General features: G+C 45.2%; 1 protein-coding gene across 5 annotated transcripts in view; it reads right to left on the minus strand.

The window, feature by feature from the left end:
• Positions 1–23,174, minus strand: part of FRMD4A (FERM domain containing 4A) — a 231,545-nt gene that overhangs the window by 39,773 nt on the left and 168,598 nt on the right. For all 5 annotated transcript variants that reach the window (XM_062581146.1, XM_062581137.1, XM_062581128.1 and 2 more), the window contains exons 9-12: positions 21,110–21,175; positions 20,593–20,650; positions 18,750–18,836; positions 2,635–2,711 (exon numbers count right to left, since the gene is read on the minus strand). In XM_062581146.1, the coding sequence (XP_062437130.1) occupies positions 2,635–2,711; positions 18,750–18,836; positions 20,593–20,650; positions 21,110–21,175 (288 nt within the window). The remainder of the gene's footprint in view (positions 1–2,634; positions 2,712–18,749; positions 18,837–20,592; positions 20,651–21,109; positions 21,176–23,174) is intronic.

The following is a 23,174-nucleotide window of genomic DNA, read 5'->3' on the forward strand; positions in this document are numbered from 1 at the left end:
GGTGAGAGAAGTTGTGAGCCGAGAAAGAAAAGCAAAACCCTGCAGCAAAATGGAAAGCGCTGGCCAGATTTGTTAGGGAGCTGGGTGACAGCTCTTGCATTGAAGCCTTTTCAGTGCTGCAGAACGCGTTACTGACTCAAATTGTTAAGCCACAAATTGGAGTGAAATATCCTCTGAGAAAACAGCCATGACCAATGCAAACAAGGCTTGTGACAACTGAGATCTCATGTTTCAGTGCTATCCTGGCCTGAGCCCTTTCTATGCTGCCTTGTCCTGTCACAGGCATAGATGGTCTTGATAAGGAAGGGTGCTGCAGCCCCATCCCCGTCACTGGGCATGGAATGAGGGCCGTGCTGGGAGGCGCTCCTGGAGTGGAGGCTGAAGGGTGGGATTCAACCCTGCGTGCTTTATACTGGTTTGAGGGACACAAATCACTGCAGCACATTGGCATATAAGGCTCTGAGTCATGAAGTACTCAAACATGTTTGAGCCTAAATCTTGGTGTCATCCTATTCAATTCAAACATAGCTACTTGTTTTGAACTATCTGAACCAAACTCCCTAAACCATTCATCTTCTTTTGATCTTAAAAGCAGTAATTTCCAATTTTTATTTTATTTAGGACCTGAATATGTTTCTGAACAGAACTGCAAAACCCATTAAAAAGTACGCATACTTAGATGATCCCAGATATGGACTTGCTTTTCACAGCTACTTTTTGAGGAGCTGTTAGAAATGGCCCATGGATGTTTTTTCCACGACTTTCCTCTGTGCATGCCACACACGATACAGAATTAACCTTTGTTGATACACCCTACAATGCATCATTTCCCTCCTTTAAGGGATAAGGAACTGAGAGGAAGAGAGGTTAATGCCTTGCTGAGGACAGGAACAAGGAGCAGAGGCAGGGCTCGAAAGGCCCAGCCCTTGCCCCAACCACCAAGCTGTGCCTGCTTTCCTGAGCCCTTGTGCCTGCGAGTGTGGCTTCGCTGACTCAGACTCTGGTTTGGCTACCCGGAGAGGATTGCTGAGAGTGCACCAGGCTGGCTACTCCTCCGCCTCCACACGTCGAGTAACTCCTCGTAGGAGTCCGTCCCACTTGGCTGGGAGACTACAACTAGCGCTCTGGTCCCACTGTACCACTGCAACGTGTGTTGCTGCTTTACACTTGGAGTGTCCGTTCGACACAGGAAATAGGACTGAAGCACACACTGTCTGGCTATTAAAATCAACTGAGTTCATTCCCACATAGTGAAAAAGTATCAAGGAGTATCCAGTGCCATTCCCACAGGAAAGGGCTTTGTCCCCGTGGCGCCGTTTCAGAAAAAAAACACCAGTGGAATATAAAAACCCCAAACTTGTTCTGTGTCAATAATTTCTACCACCTACATTCAAATGACACACAGTTAGAGACACAAGAGGTTCCTCTGTGTGGCCACGTTTCATGTATGACATTGAGTTGCAAATATCATAATGATTTTAATGTCCCAGAGCTATTTGCTTTCTTTTCCTTGCAACTGCTGCTGACAGGAAATGGCCAGCCTTGGTGTTTAGGGGATCCTTGCTGCTGTTTGTTCGCAGCACGCAGTGTTGCCTGCTGACTAAGGTTTGAGGCGTGGAAGGAGTACACCACCCCCAGCTCCTGGTGCTGGAAGATCTCCCTGTGTATTCTCAACTTTGGGAATTCACTCTACTGGATTTCATAGGACTATTTACATGCTTAATATTAAGCAGATGCTTAAATGCTCTGCTACCCTGGAGCTGCAGCTTGTAAGAGCTGTTCTATTCAGTTTTTGCTTTCATAAAATATACCTATGGATACTGGCATCTTTGTATTGGTGTGATATCGGGACAAATAGGTATAGCAGCTGAATGCAAAATTGCCTTAATCAAAGTATATATATTAGTATACAGACAGGCATGAGAAACAGGTGAAACAGGATCATAGCTGAGTGATCAGCAAAACACATTACTACCCAGCAACATATCAAATCAGTCTAGAAAAGAAAAGCTAGTTTCTTCAGTGTTATTCATGCTTTACTTTGCAAGTGGGGCATGGAGTTTAATGGAAACAACTTACAGAGCAGTACACACACCAAGGGATCTTTTTCCCTGTCTGCTGTACCCATCCACTAATGCAAGTAACGAGTGCATCTGATCACTGCATTTTGCAGTACAGTCATTTGAACTCGCTCTCTCCTGCGTTAGGTCTCTAAAGGAAGAAATAATACTCCTTTGCCAAAAAGACTGATGGGCTTTGGTCCAGACTGCTGGTAAGCCTCTGGTACGGTGCCATTCGCTTCAGCTGAACCGCTGAATATTTACAAGCAAGCATGCGAATACAAAATTTGGTGCCCATCGCCGACGCGGGGCCGAAGCGGATCCTCGTTCAACGCACAGCGGCTGCCGGCAGCACAGCCAGGACACCAGCCCCGCACAGCCCCGCCGTGCCGAAACGGAAGGGGGGGGAACCCCAAATAACACTAGGAGGGGAAGCACAACCTCACCCACGCCCTCCCGAGCACGAAACCCCGCTGCCGGAAACAAGCAGACCCCAGGCCGGCCGGTGCCCGCCGCGCCCCGGCTCCGCACGCCCGGCTCGGCTCGGCTCAGCTCGGCTCGGCTCGGCTCTCACCTGCGCGGGTCGTGCACCTCCACTGAGAACTTCTTCTCGCGGAAATAGAGGTTCTCCAGCTGCCTCCATTGGAAAATCTGCGGGGACAAGAAGGGCGTGAGGTGCCGCCGCGCAAGCCCCGGCGCTGGCCGAGCGCTGCCCGCCGCGCTGCTCCCTCCCTGCGGGGCGGCCCCGGCCCCGGCCCCGCTCCGCCCCGCTCCGCCCCGGCCCGGCCCCGCTTCCTGCCCGCCGCGCGCGGAGGGAGCCGCGGGGCTCCCACGCGAGCCGCGGGGCAGCTCCGTCTCACTGACGCGGGGATGAAGGCGGGGGCTCGGCGCCCCCCCTCCCCCGGCGTTCAGCCGCTCGCCCCGCTCCGGCGCGGGCAGCTGCTGGCCGCCCCCGGCGCCGCCCCGCCCGGGCAGAGCTCAGCGGAGCCCGGCGGCCTCGCTCCGCACCTCGGCTCCGGCTAGCGGGAGCTGCAGCGCTCCGTGGAGGGCAGCCGCTGCGCCCTGCTTTCCTCCCAACTTTCTTTCGCAGGGAACCAACCAAAAAAACTCGTACAAACATAACTCCGTGGTGTCAGTTTATCTGAGGTGCTGACAGCGCCCAGGGTGGTGCCAGGACTCCAGTTTGCTACGGTAGTACGAAACACGGGAGCAAGTAATGTTCTTGCCTCCTTTTCGCAGGCTGCCTCACCTCGAAGCACCTTGCAGACAAAATCAATGCTATCACCAAACTGGGGAAACTGAGGCACAAAGCGGGTGCTCCCTGCTTGGACAGAGCACACAAGCAGAACGCAACGCGGTGACTGCAATCATCGTGCCAGCTCCTGGCCTCCTCGTGGTCACAAGCCGGGGGCCAAAAACCGAAGCGGCATCTTGACCTCCAGGCTGCTGATGGAGACAGGGAGGAGGCAATCTTCCCCCCCCAGCTGTTTCATGCTTTGCCTTGCCTGCACTAGCCCTAACAAACTGCAGAGCTTGTTTGGATACCTTGCCGCTGCTGAGCATAGCTAGCAGGGCTTTCTTTCCCTGGTTTATGCTCCTTCTCCTACTACAAGTAGCTTCTGCTGAGTTCCTGTCCTACTCCCAAGGAAGGAGCTGGCTCCTGCCACGCTGAGATAAGCCGCTGGCCAGTGTCAGCCTTCTGGAGATAAGTAAACAGGAGGCATAATTTGATTTTTACTGATTAAGCTGCTAGTGGACGTGAAATTTAGAAAATAAAGCAAGCCACCGTGGGCAGACAAACGTTTAACCCTTGCTAATATTTCAGGGGCACCAGAATTCAAAACATGCCTGATATTTGCGTTTGTAAAAGTTTCCAACTGAGCGGCTTTTGTTTTGTTTTATTTTGTTTTTTTTTAACGGGTGTTTGGTAGGAAGTGCAGGGTGGGGGCTATGACAGCTCCACCGCGCTCAGCTGCGGCTGCTGCAACAGCTTGTCTCACTTTCTGTGTCACAAGAGTTACCCCATGCTCTGGGGTTGTCTGCATGGGTTAGTGAGGCAGGAGGGCAGGGCAGGAAGGGGACAAGGAAGGATGGGGAGGTTAAGAGGGGTGACACACGCTAGGTTATACTGTCTTTACAGGACAAATTTATTTCTCCTATTGAAAAAAAATCATTGCACAAAAATCATAGTCACAAAACAGCACAGAAACATGCGTTATTTTACCCACCAGGAGAGGACAGACTTGGGGTGAAAGGGTTAAGCTGGGAACTGAGATCTGAACGCGAAGCCTGCCTCTGTCACAAGCTCTCTCTGCACTTTAGCTGAGCTTCAAAGGCACAAAAAGGAAGTTTGGGGCCTAAACTCCCACTGACAACAACAGGGGTCAAGCATGAGGCTGCCATGCGGGCCTCTGAAAACATCCCTCTGCCTTTCCAGATGCCCATCTGTAAAATGGGGAGGATAAAATGGCTGTGCCTCGCAGCATGCAGACAAGACGTGTTTGGGAGGCACTCAGACGTGTGGAACACATAACTGTCCAAAACCCAGCGGTTCACACCCTTCACAAAATATCCCTCTGTTCCCCTGTCTGCCCATCGTCTCCCTTTTTACGGCTAAACTACGGCATGGGGCAAAAAGGATTTGAAAGCCTTTTCCGAGCTGTTGGTAGTCACCGTTCTTGGAGGGTTTGTCCCAGAATCAGCACAGGTGGGTATGGAGATCTTCATAATCCCTCTGTCCTCCTCCCTCCAACGCTGCGAGACTGTTCCCTGCGCTCTAAGGCTTTTGTATTCTCTCCTCTACGGTAATAAACCTCACAGGCAACAGTGCTCAGTTCATTAACTCCAGCAAAGTTTCCCTTCGATGATTAACTCCAACTGTCCAAACACATAAGGCTCCATGGGAGCAATTCAGATGCTTAAATGTAGGCATCTAGTGCCATTCTGCATGCCCTCGGTTACCCTGCCTGGCCTCCAGCTGCTGCCCCGGAAGGGAGCGGCGTCTGCCATAGGTCTGCTGTGGTATCTACCGGCCCTCCACGGAGGCCTTGGATCCCCAACAGCTTCAAAATGATATTAAACACCAATGTTCTGGGCCCTGGAGCAGCTCCCCAGATAGCGACACATGTATATTTAGTTTTTCTATTTTTGTTGGCAGGGTACAGGAAGAGGCAAATGCTGACTTTTGGGAGGACGGGGATGAAAGCGACCCTGCAACCCGAGTTTGCATCTTTTTCTTTTTTTTTCCATAATGCTACTCTCCAGAACGTATACATATACATATATATATATATATATATATACACATTTTACGTTGCTGTAACTATGCTCTTCCTTTGCTCCCCAAATGTTTTTCTGCAGCTTCTCGCTCATTTTTCCCATGTTGATCTGAGGGGTCTCACCCTTCCTATACATAAGGAATCCAATCTGCAAAAATGTTAATACCCACAAGAAAGTATCCACTTTCCTGTTCACAGCCCCTCAGGAGAAACAATGCCTAATTTCTCCCTTCAGCCAGACCTCCTAATGTAAGCAAGCTGTTCCCTTCCCAGTTGTCTGGCTTACATATGGTCTCAAATTGATGTTGTTAATTCAGCGACAGATGCACAGGGTGCCATTAGTGGGTCTTTTTAAATGGAAGCATAATTTTTTACCCATCAAGAGCCTTTTGCCATGTTGGTACTTAGCCTTCACCAGGGAATTAAGAGCCACAGCAAGACGCTGGCCATATTTTCAACATTATCTTGCAGAAATGCAGGGACAAGCAGATGTGTGCAGTTTTTGGTGTACCCGTTTTGGGGCTAGTTTAAATCAAAGCATCCATGGTGAGGGCAGGTTTGCCTCCTCTTACACCCAGGCTGAGTCTGATTCATGTCATTTGGCTTATGTTTGTCTTTCATTGATTTGCAGGCCTGAATCCAGCGGCTGCCCATGTGGCTGGGAACACTTCTATGGGCTTTAACTGGAGTTGCATTAGGGCTGTAGTGACTTTAACTTTGTGGGACAGACAAATGCAGTCCTATGTTTATTCAGAGAAAAGGTACCTCACAGCAGGAACTGGGCCAGCATCTCCCCAAACACCCTAGAAATGGGGCTTGGAGGAAATTAACTTGGCAATGCAAGCTGAGACCGTGGTTCTCCTGCCCCTTTAATAACTGCCCTCACTTCGAGCCTGCAGACAAGGTGCCAATTAGTGGTGCTTGTGGTGGGGTGAGTTTCTGTGATGTGGTGGTTTGCCCATTGGGATCTCTTCTGAGGTCAGCAGCCCATTTTGGATCATGCAGCACGGGGCAGCTTTCAGATGGGAACAATTTTTGGTAGTGGTCATCATTATAGGCTGTGCATGAGATCATGTAATCTTCAATGGATACTTAAAAGAAGTCTTCCTGAGACTGGCTTTTGAGCACAGCTGCATATTCATGTGTGCCTGTGAAAGGGAAAGGGGTTACTAAAACATAGTAAAAGAATTATACCCTCTTTATCTGAGTCAAGGAGACTGTCTACACTGTGGGCTTTGATTCATTATGCCAATAAAACTGGAACCAATATTATTACTTGAATTTGCAAGACTGTTTATCAACCTGCAGACATGCAAGGGGGAACTTGGGCAATAGGTGTTCCATACTGCACCATGTGTACCATTTCAACTGCTTTGGGATGAGTGGGGGGGCTCCGGTGGGGAAACCAGCGCCAGAAATGGCTTTTCTGCAAAGCTGGCAACTTAGAAAAAGAGCCAGGAGAGGGACTGGAGTGCTGTATGGTGCGTTTTGGAGAATTCAGGTGCAAGCTATAGGAATTTTCTTATCAGAAACTCCTTCCAAGATGCAGGCAAGCTCGCCAGGCACCAGATGTTTGTGGCCTGTAACAAAGAGCTGCAGTCAAAGCCCTTCAGATGCAAGCTTCTTTTGTGAGCACATTTGTAGTTTGCTGGCTGCCCCCTAATTAAGCAGAGCCTGGAGGAGAGGAGGCCCAGAAATCTACATCCATGTCAGCCATCTGAGTTTAAAGGATGTTTTTACCATTTTTATTGACTCTGGGACCAACGCAATGGAATTTGCACACAGCAGGAGGTAGGGTCAGTGTGACAGCATGTGAAGAATGTCAGAGGCTCTTGATAAAAAAGTGAAGGTGTTTTGTGAACAGGGGAGAATTCCTGGCTTGCCACCGATGTCCTGGGTGACCTGAGAAAAGGACAAATGTGCAGGACTTTGGGCCTTGCTGGAATGACATGGAGGGAATCAGATTGCTGGCCATATTCTTGTCATTTCTCCAGGTATGGTGAGAAAATACACTAGCGGCCAGGCAGAATCCAATCTAGCTCCTTATCCATCCAGCTATAGCTCATGCACAGTGAACAGCATGTTTGGAAAAGGAGCGTAACAAGGCCTCTGAAAGGAGTTCACAGAGGTATGAGGAGCTGAGTTAATGTGTGCGAGGCTTTGGCCTGTGCTCTCTCCCTTTGTGCTCAGGAAGCCTTGTCTGAGTACTCAGCAGAAGAACCACTCTGCGTATTTGGGAACCCCTGGCAGTAGCGAGGCCATTGGTAGCTCTTATGGTTCACTGCAGCTCACAGCAGGGATGGGACAGAGAGGGCTGCTTAAGGGCAGCGCTGGTAGCTGATGCACAGTACTCTCTGGATTATGGTTCCTAGAGAAATGCACCCAAATAGCACAGTAGAGCAATTCCTAGGCCTCCCTATCCTGAACTGTGGGGGCCAGCCGCGTAACGGAATAGGCTCTCTCCTGTTGGAGAGACCCAGCACAGAACTGGGCAGTGTACACCATGCCTGGATGGCCCTGTGGTAACACAATGTGAACCACTTTGCCTTGTTTCTATTGACAACAAGATATAAACGCTCAAGTACTTGGTGTCTTGGTTTTTTCTTTTTTTTTTCTGTGTACATGTCTACCCCGGAAGCATCCGAGGTGGGCCACAGGCAGAGCAGAGTTACTCCGAGATATGCATGCTCGCAGTGGTTTCACAAGCTTGGTGGCTGTTCAGAAACCCAATACTAGAAAAGTCAGGAAGGATCAGATCCCAAGACTGAACTACCAGGCAACCCTGAGGGTTTTTGTCCCCCCTTGCAGCACAGGGTGCCACCTGCTCTTAGGAACATCCTGGCATTTTTACTTCACAAATCTATAGATGTAGGATACCAACGATGCCTCAGTCTCATCTGCACTCTCCCTGTGATTTTGGTAGTGTTCGGTGTTTTCATTAGGAGTCTTAAATTTTCTAGAAGGCATTAGGGTTTGTGATGCCTTGAACAGCAGTTCTGTGGCACTCCTGCGCTCTTTCCCTCTCTTTGGCACTTACGAGCCCGCATCTGAAGTACTATGTTCAATTTTGATTTTCCCAAACAAGAAAGATACCGACAAGCTGGAGTGACTCCACTGGAGGCTACAGAGACTGTTTGGGGGTTGGTACACATGATGTACAAGGACAGACTGGGTTTATTCAGCTTGGAGAAGTCTATGGGAGGATCTAACCCGCTATCTGTCTGCTGTCTCTGGTGACCTAAATGGGAGTTAGAAAAAAGATGGAGCGAGTCTCTTCTCCGAAGGGCCCAGGAAAAGGATAAGAGGCAATGGACACAGGTTGCAGCACGGGAAATTCTGACTAGATGCATGGAAAAAAATCAGCAAGGGTAGTCAAATACTCGGTCTTGAGCATCTGCTCTGACTTTGAAGTTGGCCCAACTTTGAGTAGGAGGTTGGACTACAGACTTTCAGAGGTCTCTTCAATTTAATTTTTTCCTGTGATTCTAAACATCTAATAAATTACCAGTTGTGACGGTCATCGGACTTACTAACCTATATGGCCTCTCTCAGTCCTTCAAGTCTTGCAACTTCTTAGATGATTAATGCCTTGCTAAATCATACTATGCAGAAGGAACAATCATCTCTCTGAATGCACAGACTACCTCCTCAGGAAAGACGCTCCGAGAGGCTTCTGGGAATGGCAGGGAAAGAACACGATACATTTCTAGCAGCCCAAATGCCACCTCTTCACTCACCTACGCCCAGTGCGAGAGCCAACCTTGGATGACATCCCAATGCTAAAACAAGTATTAAACAATGAAACTAAACAATGACAGTATTTTCACACAACTTGCCTGAGTGCAGCAACAAAATCCCAAGCATTTTGTTTTGCAATTTAAAGACACAACAAGTATACAAAAATTCCCTGCTTGGAAATGTAATTCTTTCCACTGAACAAACCAGCAAGTGAAATTCTAGGGGCTGAGTTATGCAGGAGGTCAGAGGGGAGGTTATGAGTAGCCCTTTTTGGCCTTAAGAGCTGTGGAAATCACAGCTCCAGTGAAGTCAATGGCAGTTTTGTCCTATTGATTTCAGTGGGACCATGGTTTCCGGGCATGAATTTCTGTTCTGCTTTGAGCCAGCCCTGCTCCCATCAATCATACCTCTGTCAAACTAGCTAGAGTGAATGAGGAAGGATTTGGTTCAGGCAGAATAGCACCATCTCAGCTCAGACAAATGGGGTCTTGTTTCAGGGGCAGATTTACCAAGAGATTTCCGTGGGCTGTCACCTGTGAATTACCGTGACCTATTGCTGAGGGTGCCCCCCTGGTCATGTGAGCAGGATGTTGTACCATAACCAAGCCTTCCACACTGCCATGCTTCCATAAACTCCTATATTTCTATCAGTTTGGGGTATATTTTTTTCTCTAACTTCCTAAAGCAAAAAATAAAAGGTTTCCTGTCTGATTTGATTTAGGAAAACAGTTCCACCAATGATCTTCCCAAAGGCCTGCCTTCCTCCCTTCCCCCATGAAATGAGAGAGTGGCTTGGCTAAGTGGGACTTTTGGTGGTCTGTCAACAATCCCAGCTCGCTATCTAATTACTTCTTCCCCTCAGGCTTCAGGACTCTCTTTTTGCCAAACAGACAAACAATTTCTGGTCCAACTTGAGATCCTTTTTGCTATATGCTGTTCTCATGGGACTGCACCACCCCAACAAACATTTCTGTCTTGACCAAACAGAAATTGTGTCTATATCTATATAATCACCAGTCTGTATTCATTTCCATTATGGAGAGACAATTCCCTATTAAATTTCAAAGGGTTTTATTGGCTCAGAGACACAGCAAAGCAACAGATCACAGAAGGAAGAGCAGTTATTTGGACAAAATGTTATTTGTCTACATAATGCAACTTGATATTTGTGTCTGTACTGTATCCAGATTGGGAGATTTGACTTTGACTTTGTATATGAACAAATCCACCTTTGATGTACATATATCTGGTAGATGCTCTTACATACTGCTATCGCTATGCTGAGTGTGTCTAAATCAATATGTCTACAGAGAACTTTTTAAATTGACTCTTATAAGTCAAATTTTCTCCTTTTTATCCTTTACCCCCTCCCAAAAAAAAAAAAAAAAAAAAAAAAAAAAAAAGTAGTTCTTTCTGCATGGAAGATCTTTCCTTTCTGACATAGCACTCTAATACATAGAGAAAGGATAGAAAGGATGCCCTATAGCCAAGGCATCTGTAGCCCTATAAAAGGAATCCGTAGACCATGAATCAACTATAGCACACCAGAATGATTCATCTAGTCCACAAACCATTCCTGCAACTCTCTTCTCTAAGGATCCTCTTGTCTTACCAGAGGCGTGACTGAAGCATGTCTGTACTGTAACCAAAATCCACGAACCTCCATTCTATGAAGCACGTATACCCAGTCACGCTATGAGGATGCACATGCATATGGGATCGCACGACCGAAAGCATGCCATTGATGGAAGGTGCCTGCGCTGGGGGTCCTGTGACAGCAGCAATCCCATACGCACAGTGACGGGCTACAGTGCATAACCTTGTCAGCCTCCTTCCCAGGCTCACTTAAAGAGGCCTCATACTCATAGCCATTAAGCCCTGGCTCCCTGCTTGGCTTCACCTGGTGATGAAGGTGCCCAGGACTTTACAGCAGAGAGCCACAGTGAACAAAGAGAAAGCATTAGAGAAAGGTGGGACATGTAGCGAGCCTGCTACCAATTTAGAGCCAAGCACAAGGGCTGAAGGAGGTTCTAATCTCACTCCAAATCTCTGCCTCAACTTCAGAGTGCTAAGGTCCAATTTGTTTTACTTTGTGCTGTTGGAGTGATTTGTTGTAGTTCCTGCTGTGTGTTGCAGAATCATTTAAGACTTGGCTGCTGCTTTTATAGAGTTAACCTTTAAGACCTGAAGCACTTAAAGCAAGTGAGTTCTACTTTGATGGGACTACTCCTATATTTAATGGTAGCCATAGGCTTGACTTGGCTGGATCAGGGGATGGGACCTCATGCTGCAGCCTTTGCCATATCCATATTCCTGCAGAAAAACCTGGAGACGGTGTGCACGACAGCCTTTAGCACAGTTCACATATACTGAACCACTGGAAAAAAATGCTAGCTTCCCTGTAAGACATCATTACTGTAGGCTATGTATTAACGCTTACATGTATTATAGTTGGTCAAACTACACATTTACCTAGATGATGAAAACTGAGCATGACTTTTTTACAGTTAGTTGATCTGGGAAAAGAACTCCACCAATGGTATTCCCAGAGGCTTGCCTTTCTCCCTTCCCCCATGAAATAAGAGAGTGATGTTTTTACAAGTTCCTCTATCTAGACAGTCTGCTTAGCTGCCTGAGATCAATCCTGTTTGGGAGAGACACTGAAGCAAACTTTTATCAGTTTATATGAGATAAAAACCGGCGATTATGACCTATACTTAAGTGTTAGTTCATCCTGGCTCAACCATGGCAAATTCCACAGAGCCAAACTGTTCCCACCTTGTTCTGAGCCATGCAGTCCTTGTCTCAGGCTCCACAGAATTGGGGTGTAGGTTAATAAGCATTTCTTTTTCTGGTTGCTGTGATTTATGCAGCCTGCACCTATCCAGCTCCTACAGCTGTGATAGTGATACTGACTGCAGACCAGACAGTGAATGGGATTGGGAATGATTGAGGTTAAAAGTGACCACTTTTTTAGGCTGGATTATGCAGAGTTCTGATGACTTTTTTGGACCAGTTTCCTTCCTGGCTACACAACTACACCAGCATGACTGAGGAAGTGGCCCAAAGGAGGAAATGAGGGGGAGGAGGGTACTGAAGGCCATTTAAGCTGGTGCAGCTGTCAAAAGAAATGTTCACTGAACAACGGCCTAGTGACACATCTGGCCAAATTCCGTGGAAATCCTCAGTCTCAGGGACAAAATCCTGCTTCCCAGCCCAACGTGCTCTGATCTGATTTATTCATCTCCCAGTGCTCTTGACAATTTTTTGGCACAATGAGGTGCTACTGCAGCATCAAATGGGTTAAATGGATCACAGTTAGCTTGGGGGTGCCTAGGGCAAGTGTAGGCAGGAAGGGAAAAGGGGAAGAGCCTGGTGCTGGGTGGTACGCAATCCTGAAACAAGGGCAAGCAGCAGTAAAAAAGGTGCTAGCAACAACAGTGTCTCCTGTGTAACAGGGATGGAATAACACTTTTCAGCCGGAGAAAGTCTTAACACTGGCTGCTCTTCAACGGTAACAGCTTTACATTTTGAGGTGGAATGAAACGTGGTGAGCAACCTTTCTCTATGAGAAGGAACAGCACAGTAAGAAACCTCACTTTATATATGTCTCCCTCCTCAAATGCTGTATGTTTGCAAACTCTAAACTAGGAATGAATTACTACACTATAAAATGAGTTGAACCCGCCATGACCTGAAGACTGGTTCAGTTTACAGCCAAGTCCATAATCCAAAAAGCATGAAGGATCAGCAATGGGAAGAGAAATAAGAGTGTTGAGCAGAAGGAGTCAGCAGGTAGTCCTTAACAGTCAGCTAATCACAATGAATAATTTATTATAGCAATACCACTGAGAATCCACTAGCTTTTAAAACAGTATTTCCTGGAAATGTCTTTTGCTCCTCTTGCATCATTTGTAAAGTTGAAATATTTTATTCCTGTCTGCAATGCAAAAGTGTCTGTGAAAGTCTTAGGAAAAGATACTATTCCACCAACAGCTCAACTACCCACCAGGTCAATATACTGCCTCTGACTCCAGCTGATTCTGCATGCTCTAGAGAAAGGCCTACCTTTTCTGAACATACCCCCCGGCTTGGTGGCATCCCACGGAGAGGAATGCTTGCTTCATACCTCTGACAACAGATACCAACCTGCTGCCAAAGAAAACATCTTCCTTGAACATGAGGGTTTATAATCCCTCCAAAAATCCTGTTTGAAAACAATCTGTTTGGTTTTGTAACTGGCTGGATGTGTCACCCATGCACACTTTTAGCCCTTTTTTAATTCATCTAAACTCTTATCACCTATTGTATCATGTGGCAAGGAGTTATGCAGGCTAACTGTGCTCCATTTAACCCATTTGAATTTCATGTTTCTTCTACCTTTTTGACTGTCTTGACGTTCTTCTGTAATGGGTCAGGATAGAGACCCATTTGTCAGCTTCCTCCTCACCAGCATTCATTAGTTTCTATACATTTCCCATCAACCTCTACTTTGTGTGTGTGTTTTTTTTTAAGTTACTGGTCTGTCCTTCCTTCACCACAGGAAGCACAAGTTTAACCACTCCATCAATGCTGTTACGGACCTGACAATGCTTCATTATGCCCTAAAGCAGAGAGGAGCTCTATTTGTTCTGCAATAAAGCAGCTCTTAATTAGGCTATTGCTCCTCCTGTGTAAATATCTTGTTTGGCCTCTGGAACTGGGAAAGTTCACTCTATCTCTTGCTGTTTGGGAAAGGCCATGTGCCATCACACAGCAGGCTTTTGCTTTCTGACAAAATCAATGTGTTGATTACTTTGCCCACGCTGTCAACAAGCAGGTGATCTCTCTCTAATCAGATACACAGAACTATTAATTTAACATGTGCTTTGTACTGCTTGGCACACTGCATTCAACTTCGCTCTTGTTTTCACATGTACAAGTGGAGAATCAGTCTCTTGCCATTGTTTTGGATTTACAATGTTACAACAAATTAAATTCTTCTGTCATGAAAAACCCACAGACCTTTGTGGTGACCTTATGACAAAGGATAGAGTATTTTTACTAACTGTTTCATCTGACCTCAGAGAAAGGATAATATTTTGGGAACAAATGGCAGAAACTGACACCTGGCTGTGTCAGGGAAAATCTTTGTCAAGCTACATTTGCAGCTGAATTTGGGGATAACTCACATTTTATCTTGTTCTTAAAAGTCTTTATCCTCTTGCGTCCTCTTCAGTCAACTGGACAACGAGAACACTGTTAATGTTTACAAGGCTGAGAGAAAAGGAGTCATCTTAAGCTTTATTACCACTAAAGTTCTGTGGAAGAAATTGGGATAATCCCAATAATGGTACTTCTTGCAAAGTAGGCAAACACTACCAGATTCTCCTTTAAGGTCATTTTATTTTCAGTGAGAAGTTAAACAATTCCTCTGTCTGGCCATATGGAAGCCCTTTGGCTGACTTTGTTAATCATTCATTCTTCAGTTTGGAGTTAATTGTTTACTAAAACTGTTAAGCTGTGTGCACTGAAAGATGCCTTTGGGCTCTTAAATCAGTTGGAATATCTCACTAGAACAACAGAGACATGCCTACTGCTACTATAACTGCTGCTCGAGCATGCAGGACTCCTTGTCACAGAGCTCCAGGCTATGCCACTTCTGCTTCATGTAAGGATCTCTTGGGATGGAGAGGAGTAACATTCCTACCCACTGGCTAAAATGAACAAATACTGCTCACAGACAATATAATCATAGAGTGATCCTGCAGTGCCTGGCTTTTTTTCTCTGATTGCTCTGCAACATGAGGAAAAAAATAATGACCTTTCTCTGAAAATGATGGTTATGGTCACTACAGCCTCAGTACCTCATGACAGAGTGCTGCTGATGCATCCTGTCTAAGGACTTGGTTCTGAAAAAATTGCTTTAATTTATCATGAATTTTGGATGGTGCTGAACCAAGACAGTGCATAAAGCCCAGCAGGACAGTTACTCTTCTTGGATGCACACCTCGCCCTGAAGGATCTTTTCTCTTCACAAGGAAGAGTCTGTAGAAGCTAAATCTTAACTAAAACAGAGAGAGAAGGATTCTGCCCATCCTGAAGGCTGTGGGCTGCTGCTACAAAGATGGCACTGGTTCTGCAAGCCACTACTAAACTTTCAGTTGTCTCTGCCTACAGTTAGCAGGACAGCATTATGGGACATTGAGGCACCCACTTCTCCACACTGGACATTCCCTTCTTCTTTTTCAGCTGTAGTGATGGATTTTGTGAGGTATACTTCTTGCTGCTCAACAGAGACTAAATTTTGTGTTTATTCAATACTAAAGAATGAACTGCTATCAGATCACCACTGATACAAACCAGATCTGGATTCAAAAAGGCAGCATTCAAAAGGAGACCTTCAGACAGACTCACTGAGTCTCTGCGCTAACCCTTGAATACACATGGGAAAAATAGGAAAGAGAACAACAGGCCTCAAAATGATGGCTTCAGGGATTCCAGAGAATCAAAGCATAGGCAAAAGGGAACACAAAAATAGAAGCACAGAATCACATTCGGGTCTGCTGCCTAGCACAAGCCGCATTCCAGTTTAATAGCCCTGCATTCCTATCTGAACCACCTCAGACTGCGTGCCAGATACCCATCTCAGCTGCATCCTCAGCAGTGCTGGAGGACTTACGCCTGAGTGAGAATGGAGCAAGCAAGATCAGATTCTGGCCCAGCGTCAGCCTCCATTCTCCTCTCCGAACTCATCCAGTTTGCTGACAAACCTGGTTAGCTTTCCAGAGACACACGGCTGATTTACTCGAGCAATTTAATAAAAATGTGGTTTTGACTGACTGCTAATGGGATCACTTGAGATAGGCTCAGCTGCTCAGTATGGGTTACAGTTTTACTTACAAACACAATAAGCATGGAAAACTATCTGTGATGACATAATAGGAAAACATTACAATCTCTCTTATAAGACAAGGATTTTATATGCATTTAATATAAATTTCTTGGTTTCAGCTGGTTTCTTGCTACAATTTTCTGCTTGTGTTTTTTTCTAGGGAGATTTATTTTTCCATTGTAATTTTTTCATTTTGTTCCTGGTGTTGGCAACGTGCAAGAACAAAATAATAAAGATCAGAAAACTCATAATCTCATCCCTTCCCCCCCAACACCGTTAATTTTGCCTTGCAGAAAGTTCAATAACACTAACCCTTCCCTTGCACAGGGAAGACTTGAACCAACCCATTCTTGTACAGTGAAGTGAACCAGATTCCACAGTAGGCTCACAGATGCCATGGTTATCAAATGTGATTTTACAATCTAATTAGCCCAGAATTAAACATCACACCTCACTGAGGCAGTTGAACTGTTCTTGCCAGAGGGGTTTTTACCACCTATGTAGGGTACAAGGCATTTTTACTCTGTCTATGGAGGGTAAACACATACTACTACCCATCTCCTCTCCCTGGTTTACACTCCCCATTTTGGGGTCATCATTCCAGTGGATGGGGTTTGCGAGCATCATGTAACAGAGTAATACTTATCAGACTCCTTTGCGCTGCTGTGGTCACTGGATTGTGGCAATGGACAAATTCTAGCCCGGAAATTCCTGCTCTCCCCTCCCACCCAACCTTCTCTCCCAGATTTACGACCACTTCTGCTAAGCCACAGAAATTCTCAGTGGTTTATATGTAAGGCTGCATTATTGTTTTGGGTCTCCTGGATCTCATACATAATTTGCTGAGACAAAAAAGCAAGTTCCCAATAACAAGAAAACTGGCATCCTAATTTTTTGGATGCTCACTGTTGTCTTTGAGAGAAAGAGTAGGAGATGCCTGGAGTCTCTAGTGATGTGAGAGCTGGAGGCAGAGAGCCAGCCAAGCTGCTTTCAAGCTCTCTAACCAAGGATACAAAGATACCAGATCACACTGAGAAGCTGAGAAGAGAAAGTAGAGAAGCTCAGAAAGAGGCTTGACCCTTCCAGGGGAAACAGTTATCTCCTCTCGTGCAAAGTACCTGGGCTCACTTCTTTCTCTCTTCTGATGCTCCTTCCCACCCTAGTCATCTCAGCAGCTTTGGTGGAAATTGCTATAGCTTCTAAATGGCTGAATCCTGTCATGGCAGGGCACTGTTTTCCTCCAAAGGAGGCGTTTCTATCACAACGACTGGCTTCTGAAGGCATGTTTTAAGGACATATCTCCCTCGGGGTGCTGGCACTGATGGAAATGTGTGGGTGCAAACACCTAGCTTAGGCATGTTTTAAACTATCAGATGTGTGAGTATGGCTTGCCCTGCAGGTAATGTTTGATCCTAAAGGGATATGTCTTTTAGAACACAGATGCTCTGGGAAGAGCCCCTTATTCCCCTCATCCTCTCCTTCAATGAATAAAAAGCCCAGTGATTAGGCTTCAAAGAATAAAAGGCTAATCAATGCATCTATTATCTCCTTAGCATTTTTGTTTTCTTCCAAAACCTAGATTCTAGTTTATTTTATTAGAAGATGCTATCTGTGAATACCAGGCCATGGCCAGATCAGAGGTGAAAGAAAGGAAGGGCAGATGCCTTCATACAGAGACAATGCAAAGGGAAATACAGAATACATTAACTCAGTGGAAGCTTTTGCATCCACAGAAGATCTGCCTGGTCAGTCTGAATCACCCAGTTCTGCATGGCTGCCTGCAAGCAAGTCTCAGACCTTGGCTTGCCTCCTAACATCTCAGTGGGTTTGCAATACAACAAGCACTGTTGCTAACAAACTGTACCTGTCAGCCTGAAAATCATGCACTCAGAGACGACCTTTTTTATGTTAGACTGCTTCCTAGGTAGTTCCGATATTTCAGAACACAGGAATGCCTAGGAGGATGAGCTCATGGGATCAAAACCTTACTCCTCCCAAATACACGGGACATTTCTTAGCTAGATAGCTCAAAGGCAATTTGAAAGACCTGGGACAAATCACGATTTTCAGATGCACTGAAAGCCCCACTAAAAATTGTGATAAAGAAACCAGAATGGCTACTCATCCCTGATGAAGCTCAAGTTTTGTGATCAGATCTGTGCCTGCTGTGCCTGAATTTGTGAACTGTTTTAAAGTAAAAGTAAATTTGTTCTTAAACAAATCAGACACTGAACAGAAACCTTTTCATGCCTTTTCGTTAGGCATGTGACGAAAATCTTCATCCACTGTTTGCCTGACATTAACTCTTCAGTTAGTAAAATCTCTGCTTATCAGATGTAATGCTATTGCTGGAAAAATGTGCAATTTTTTCTTTGTATAATAAATGGAAGAAGCTTTCCCATCCATTCTTCCCTCTTCCTCTCTCCGAACACTTATGGCTTGACAAAACACTATCAAGGGTTAACTGAGCACCTCCATAGCCAGTGGGGAATGGGACGTCTCCAGTACTTGAGAGGATCAGTCCTTCAGTTCCCATTTATGCCTTATGAATCACGCAAAGAAGAATCATAAGTTGCAAGACTGAGTGATGTTTATTTTCCCCCCATACCACAATAATTAATAAATTAGGAGCTTTTTTTGTCTGTTTTTGAATGCAGATATTTGGACAAGTTTGGGAGAAACTTAACATCCTTCAAAATCACAGGAATCAATGCCAGCATTTAGCATACATCACACCACCAAATCAAGCTATTACATGAGTGGCAAGCCCAGCCCTTGACAGAAAAAATAAATACTTACCTTTCTTGGTTTCACTTTATCGTGGTAGTCATATTGAAAAATCCCCTTGTAGCTAAGTCCTAACCACCAAGGAATTCCCTGCTTGTCCTGGAAGAAAAAACAGAGGGAATTATATAGAATGGGAGAGGGAAATACTGGAGATTTCTTAGGTTGTTATTCAAAGTATGGATTTGTTCCTAAGCAAGATCCTTGAGTGTCATGGATGCTGTTAAATTACCCCTGCTAAATTTTCTCAAGTCATCAAGCTCCTTGGTGTCTAGGGGAGATCTGTTGCACTTTTAGCCATGACGTATAACACATTTAAAATGCACCACCTGCCGTTAAGTTACTCAAAATGTTGTCAGGGGATGTTTTGTCTTCGGTCCCTTGTGCCATGATACATCCTCTTCTTCCTCCTTGTAAATTATTCAGTCTGAATGCTCAGAGATTGGAGAGGAAGGAAGGAGAATCACCCAGCTGACCTGAATTATGGGGAGGGATTTTAGCATTAATTTTGAAAATGCAGCATTAATGGGATCCAAGCGATAAGGTCTGACAGGCTTGGACCCAACTGCTTTGCATCTGAGTATGCAATAAAACAGTCTCATGGAGTAATGGCTGATATCTGATACCAACCTCTCTGCAATTTGCTGAACTGGAGTCCTCAATGAAATTATATCTTTTCTGTTAATATGACAGAGGAAGGCAGGGTAAAACCCAGCAAAACCAAAACCCCCACATCAGGCAGAAGCAAAGCCTATTATGTGCAATATTTGCTGCCTTGGTACTGCTCACTGATGCTTATTGATCACAGTGAGTTCACTGTAGCAGCTCTCAGCTGTTTGCAGGCTTGGGTACCTGGTCTAATCCATCAGTTCTTTCTTGGTCTAGTCGTAGTGCAAGAAAGATGGATGCAAAAAGGTGCTGGAGGGACCTGGCCCTCTGGCAAAAGACAAGGAATGCTTTTCTACAAAATGTCATCCACATTAGCAGGAACAGACTAGGAACACATCTCCCTGAGACAGACGTGCTCAGGTATTTGTATTTTTATGGTACTTTGTGTGTGCAAGATAATACAGACATATGAAAAAACATGAGTTGTGCAGAGAGATAATGATGAAACACATCAAAACTCCAGGGACAGTAAGTAGTGGGAAATACTCTGGGCAGTATGGATCTAGTTTTCTGTCTGTTTATTGATTTCTCTACTTGAAAAAAAGAAAAGCAACCCTCCACTGCTGCTCAGGCAGGGGAGTGATAATAGAAGACTGGAAGATTCGGTGATAAATCACTAGACAAAAGAAATGAGAAATTTCCTGAATACTTGCATGAAATCCACATAGTTAGAGGTAAAGAATGGCTTGAGGAGGGGGACCCGTTAGCTCTAGAGGATGGCACAGGGCTTTGGCATTAGAAAGATGTACTATATCTATATCCATTTATCTACATCTCGAGTGAATGGAGCTACAGCTTGCAGATCATCACTGACCCTAGTTAGTTGCTCATAAATTTGCAGGCTGGGAAAAATCTGATCTCTTGCAACTATGAAAAGGGGTTGGCTTGTTCCTTTAGTGCCGGTTCACTGGCATCACCAGAGCTTGCTGTTGCTTGTGGGCTGAACATCCTAGCACAATAGAAGGATTGCGAGAATTTTATCTCGAAGAACAGGATTTTCCTCTCTGGAGTCGTATTTACCAAACATTCACTACACAGTTGAAATAAGTTTACCCTACCACAGGAAGTGAAACAAGACTTCAGTAATAGTGTATTGTATTCTGGAAACAGGGTGGTTATTTGTACCTCTCCCCTACCCTCTCCAGCATCATTTTAATTCAATAAATGACCCTTTTTTAGCAGAGCCTACCTTTACTGCGTAATAATGCACTCCGTATGTTGGGAGGGATTCTACAATGCTCATATAACTGCAAAACAGCACATAAGAGAATAACATGTCTACAAAACAGAGAAGATTGTCTGAAAAAGAAATACTTAAATAAATAAATACTTATGTTGGGAAGAATTCTACAATGCTCACATAATTGCAAAACAACACGTAAGAGAATAACACGTCTACAAAACAGAGAAGATTGTCTGAAAAAGAAATATTTAAATAAATAAATACTTATGTTGGGAAGAATTCTACAATGCTCACATAATTGCAAAACAACACATAAGAGAATAACATGTCTACAAAACAGAGAAGATATTGTCTGAAAAAGAAATACTTAAATAAATAAATACTTAAGTAAATAAATAAGTAAATAAATTAAAAATACAGTATTAGATGAGATGGAGAACTTGTTACGTACTGGATTTACAGCCCAGTATAAATATTTCCTGACAAAAAAAATGTCATCAGAAGGTGCTCTTATTTCACTTACTTCACAATTGCTTGACCTCTTGTCTGACCATTTAGCTTCTTGTAATGTTCAATAACTCGGTCCTCACTGGAAAGGAAGAAATGAGATTTTGTTTTATCTAAGTGCAATATCAAGTTTAAGAAGCTTACCAAAAGGTGAAGAGACGCTTTTGTTAACACAGCTACCAATTGAGGTAATCAAAACATGCCAAGAAAAAGTGTTAGATAATGGGATTTGATGCAGCCTCAGGAAAACAAGGGGGACGCAAAGACTGAAAACAAAAAATGAATTTCTAAGAGCTGGTTTTCTAGAAGAGGCTCATTTTATTTACAGACATCGTGTCTATTTGTACAGATTTTTTCTCTCTGCCTGACTTCCTTTATCTAAAAATGGTACCTGTGATGTTTCACTGTACGGTAAAAAGATGTGGTTGAAGCTGCTGAAGGTCTGATTTTTTCCTAGCTGATGCAAATTCTTTCCAAGCTCACCATCTCCCCTCACTAGTAGAGTGAAACTGGCGGCCAGTCCTATCCCTAAGCCTCACAGATTACCCCTCACTGCAGCTGCATAAAGCAATGTACAGGAGCACTAGTGGAAGTACTCTGGAGGCATCTTTCTTAGTGAGGAGTTAAATTCTTAGTGTATACAGAGGCAATGTCTATGACAGCAGGTTGGGAATGTCTCCAGGCTTTCAAACTCAGATGTCTACACTGTAAAACTGTATATGTGCCTTTGCATACCTTCGGCTTATACTAGTTTGCATTCTCCCAGGCAGCTCCTGGCAGTGGACTGGGATTTTGCCTGGGCCAGGGTCCATTCTCAGTCTAGAGGCAGTCATGCAACTTTAAAGATTTTCAGTTTTACTTTTCCAGTGAATGGGTAGCAGGAGAGCACAGATCCAGAGCCGATGATGTGATGCGTACAGTGAGCTGTGACAGCAGAGCCACAACATGGCAAAGTATAAGCCAAGGTTCTTCCTTCAGAGGTTCATGGTATTCTCCTTTGACTTTGATAGCATTCCTCTCAATCTACAGGCAAGCAATTCATCACAGCCTCCAAGCCTGGTGATATTTTCAGACAGGTCTGACTTTGGTTCTTCTTTCACTTCCAACTGTGTAATGCCCATGGAACCAGCTCTCTTACATTAACAGGACAGAAGACTCAAGTCGTAACGTTTAAACCCAGCATCTTGCTCCTTCTATGATAACAACAAGGGTGAGGACTCTCTGCTGAGTCTCCTGGAGGTACAATGTAGACCTTGTCGGTCCAAGAGGAAGGAAATCTAAATTATTTTTAAGCCACATTTGTGCTCTCCCATTTGGCACCGCACAAGCTTCCAGCAGTACCAAGTGTCTATCTAATGCCGTTATCCTGCATGGGGTTTAGGCCAACGTGAACTAGTACTACTCTCCTTCCCCCATTTCCCAAGGTTCACTTTGCAGTGGGGTCTTTAAAGACAGCTGCACAGTTGTCTGCAGTGCGGTAATCCCTCCTGCAAGGGAACGGAAGCTTATCTCACCGCTGCTTTTCCCATACTCGTCCTTGCGCCAGAGATACCCGTGTGGAGCCAGAACCTCCACTGCAAAGGAGTTCCCCGGCCGCTGCTGGGCCCAGCCCTGCCGACAGTGCCCATGAAGCCCTCTGGGACTTCACAGGTAGAGGCCACACCGAGACCGCTGTGACATTGCCTACAGTCTGCACTGCGACATGGCAAACCGGCCCTTCAGTGCCTGGATGGCACACGGGGCCCCTGGCGTAGGGGAGATGAGGGCTGTGCGTCCGTCTGAGCATGCCTGGTAATACCAAGAAGAAGGAAGAGGAACAGAAACAACTCAGCGGACAGCACAGGGTGACTCAAAGTAGATGGTCTGTCGGATTGTCAGCAGGACCAGCTGTTCTCCCACAGGGCTGCCATTTGTCTGAGAATAGCTGCTTTCCTTGCTCTCTTGCCAATGACTTCCCCCGCTCATCCTGCCAAACTAAAAGGCTCTCTTTGGGGCAGGGTGAAGAGATGTCCCCCACCAGCAGGCCATCAATGTGCTGACTCAGTTAGTGAGAAATTACGTGGGTAAAGGAATAGTCTAGG

The sequence above is a fragment of the Rhea pennata genome, chromosome 1 (assembly GCF_028389875.1).
Source record: "Rhea pennata isolate bPtePen1 chromosome 1, bPtePen1.pri, whole genome shotgun sequence".
NCBI lineage: Eukaryota > Metazoa > Chordata > Aves > Rheiformes > Rheidae > Rhea > Rhea pennata.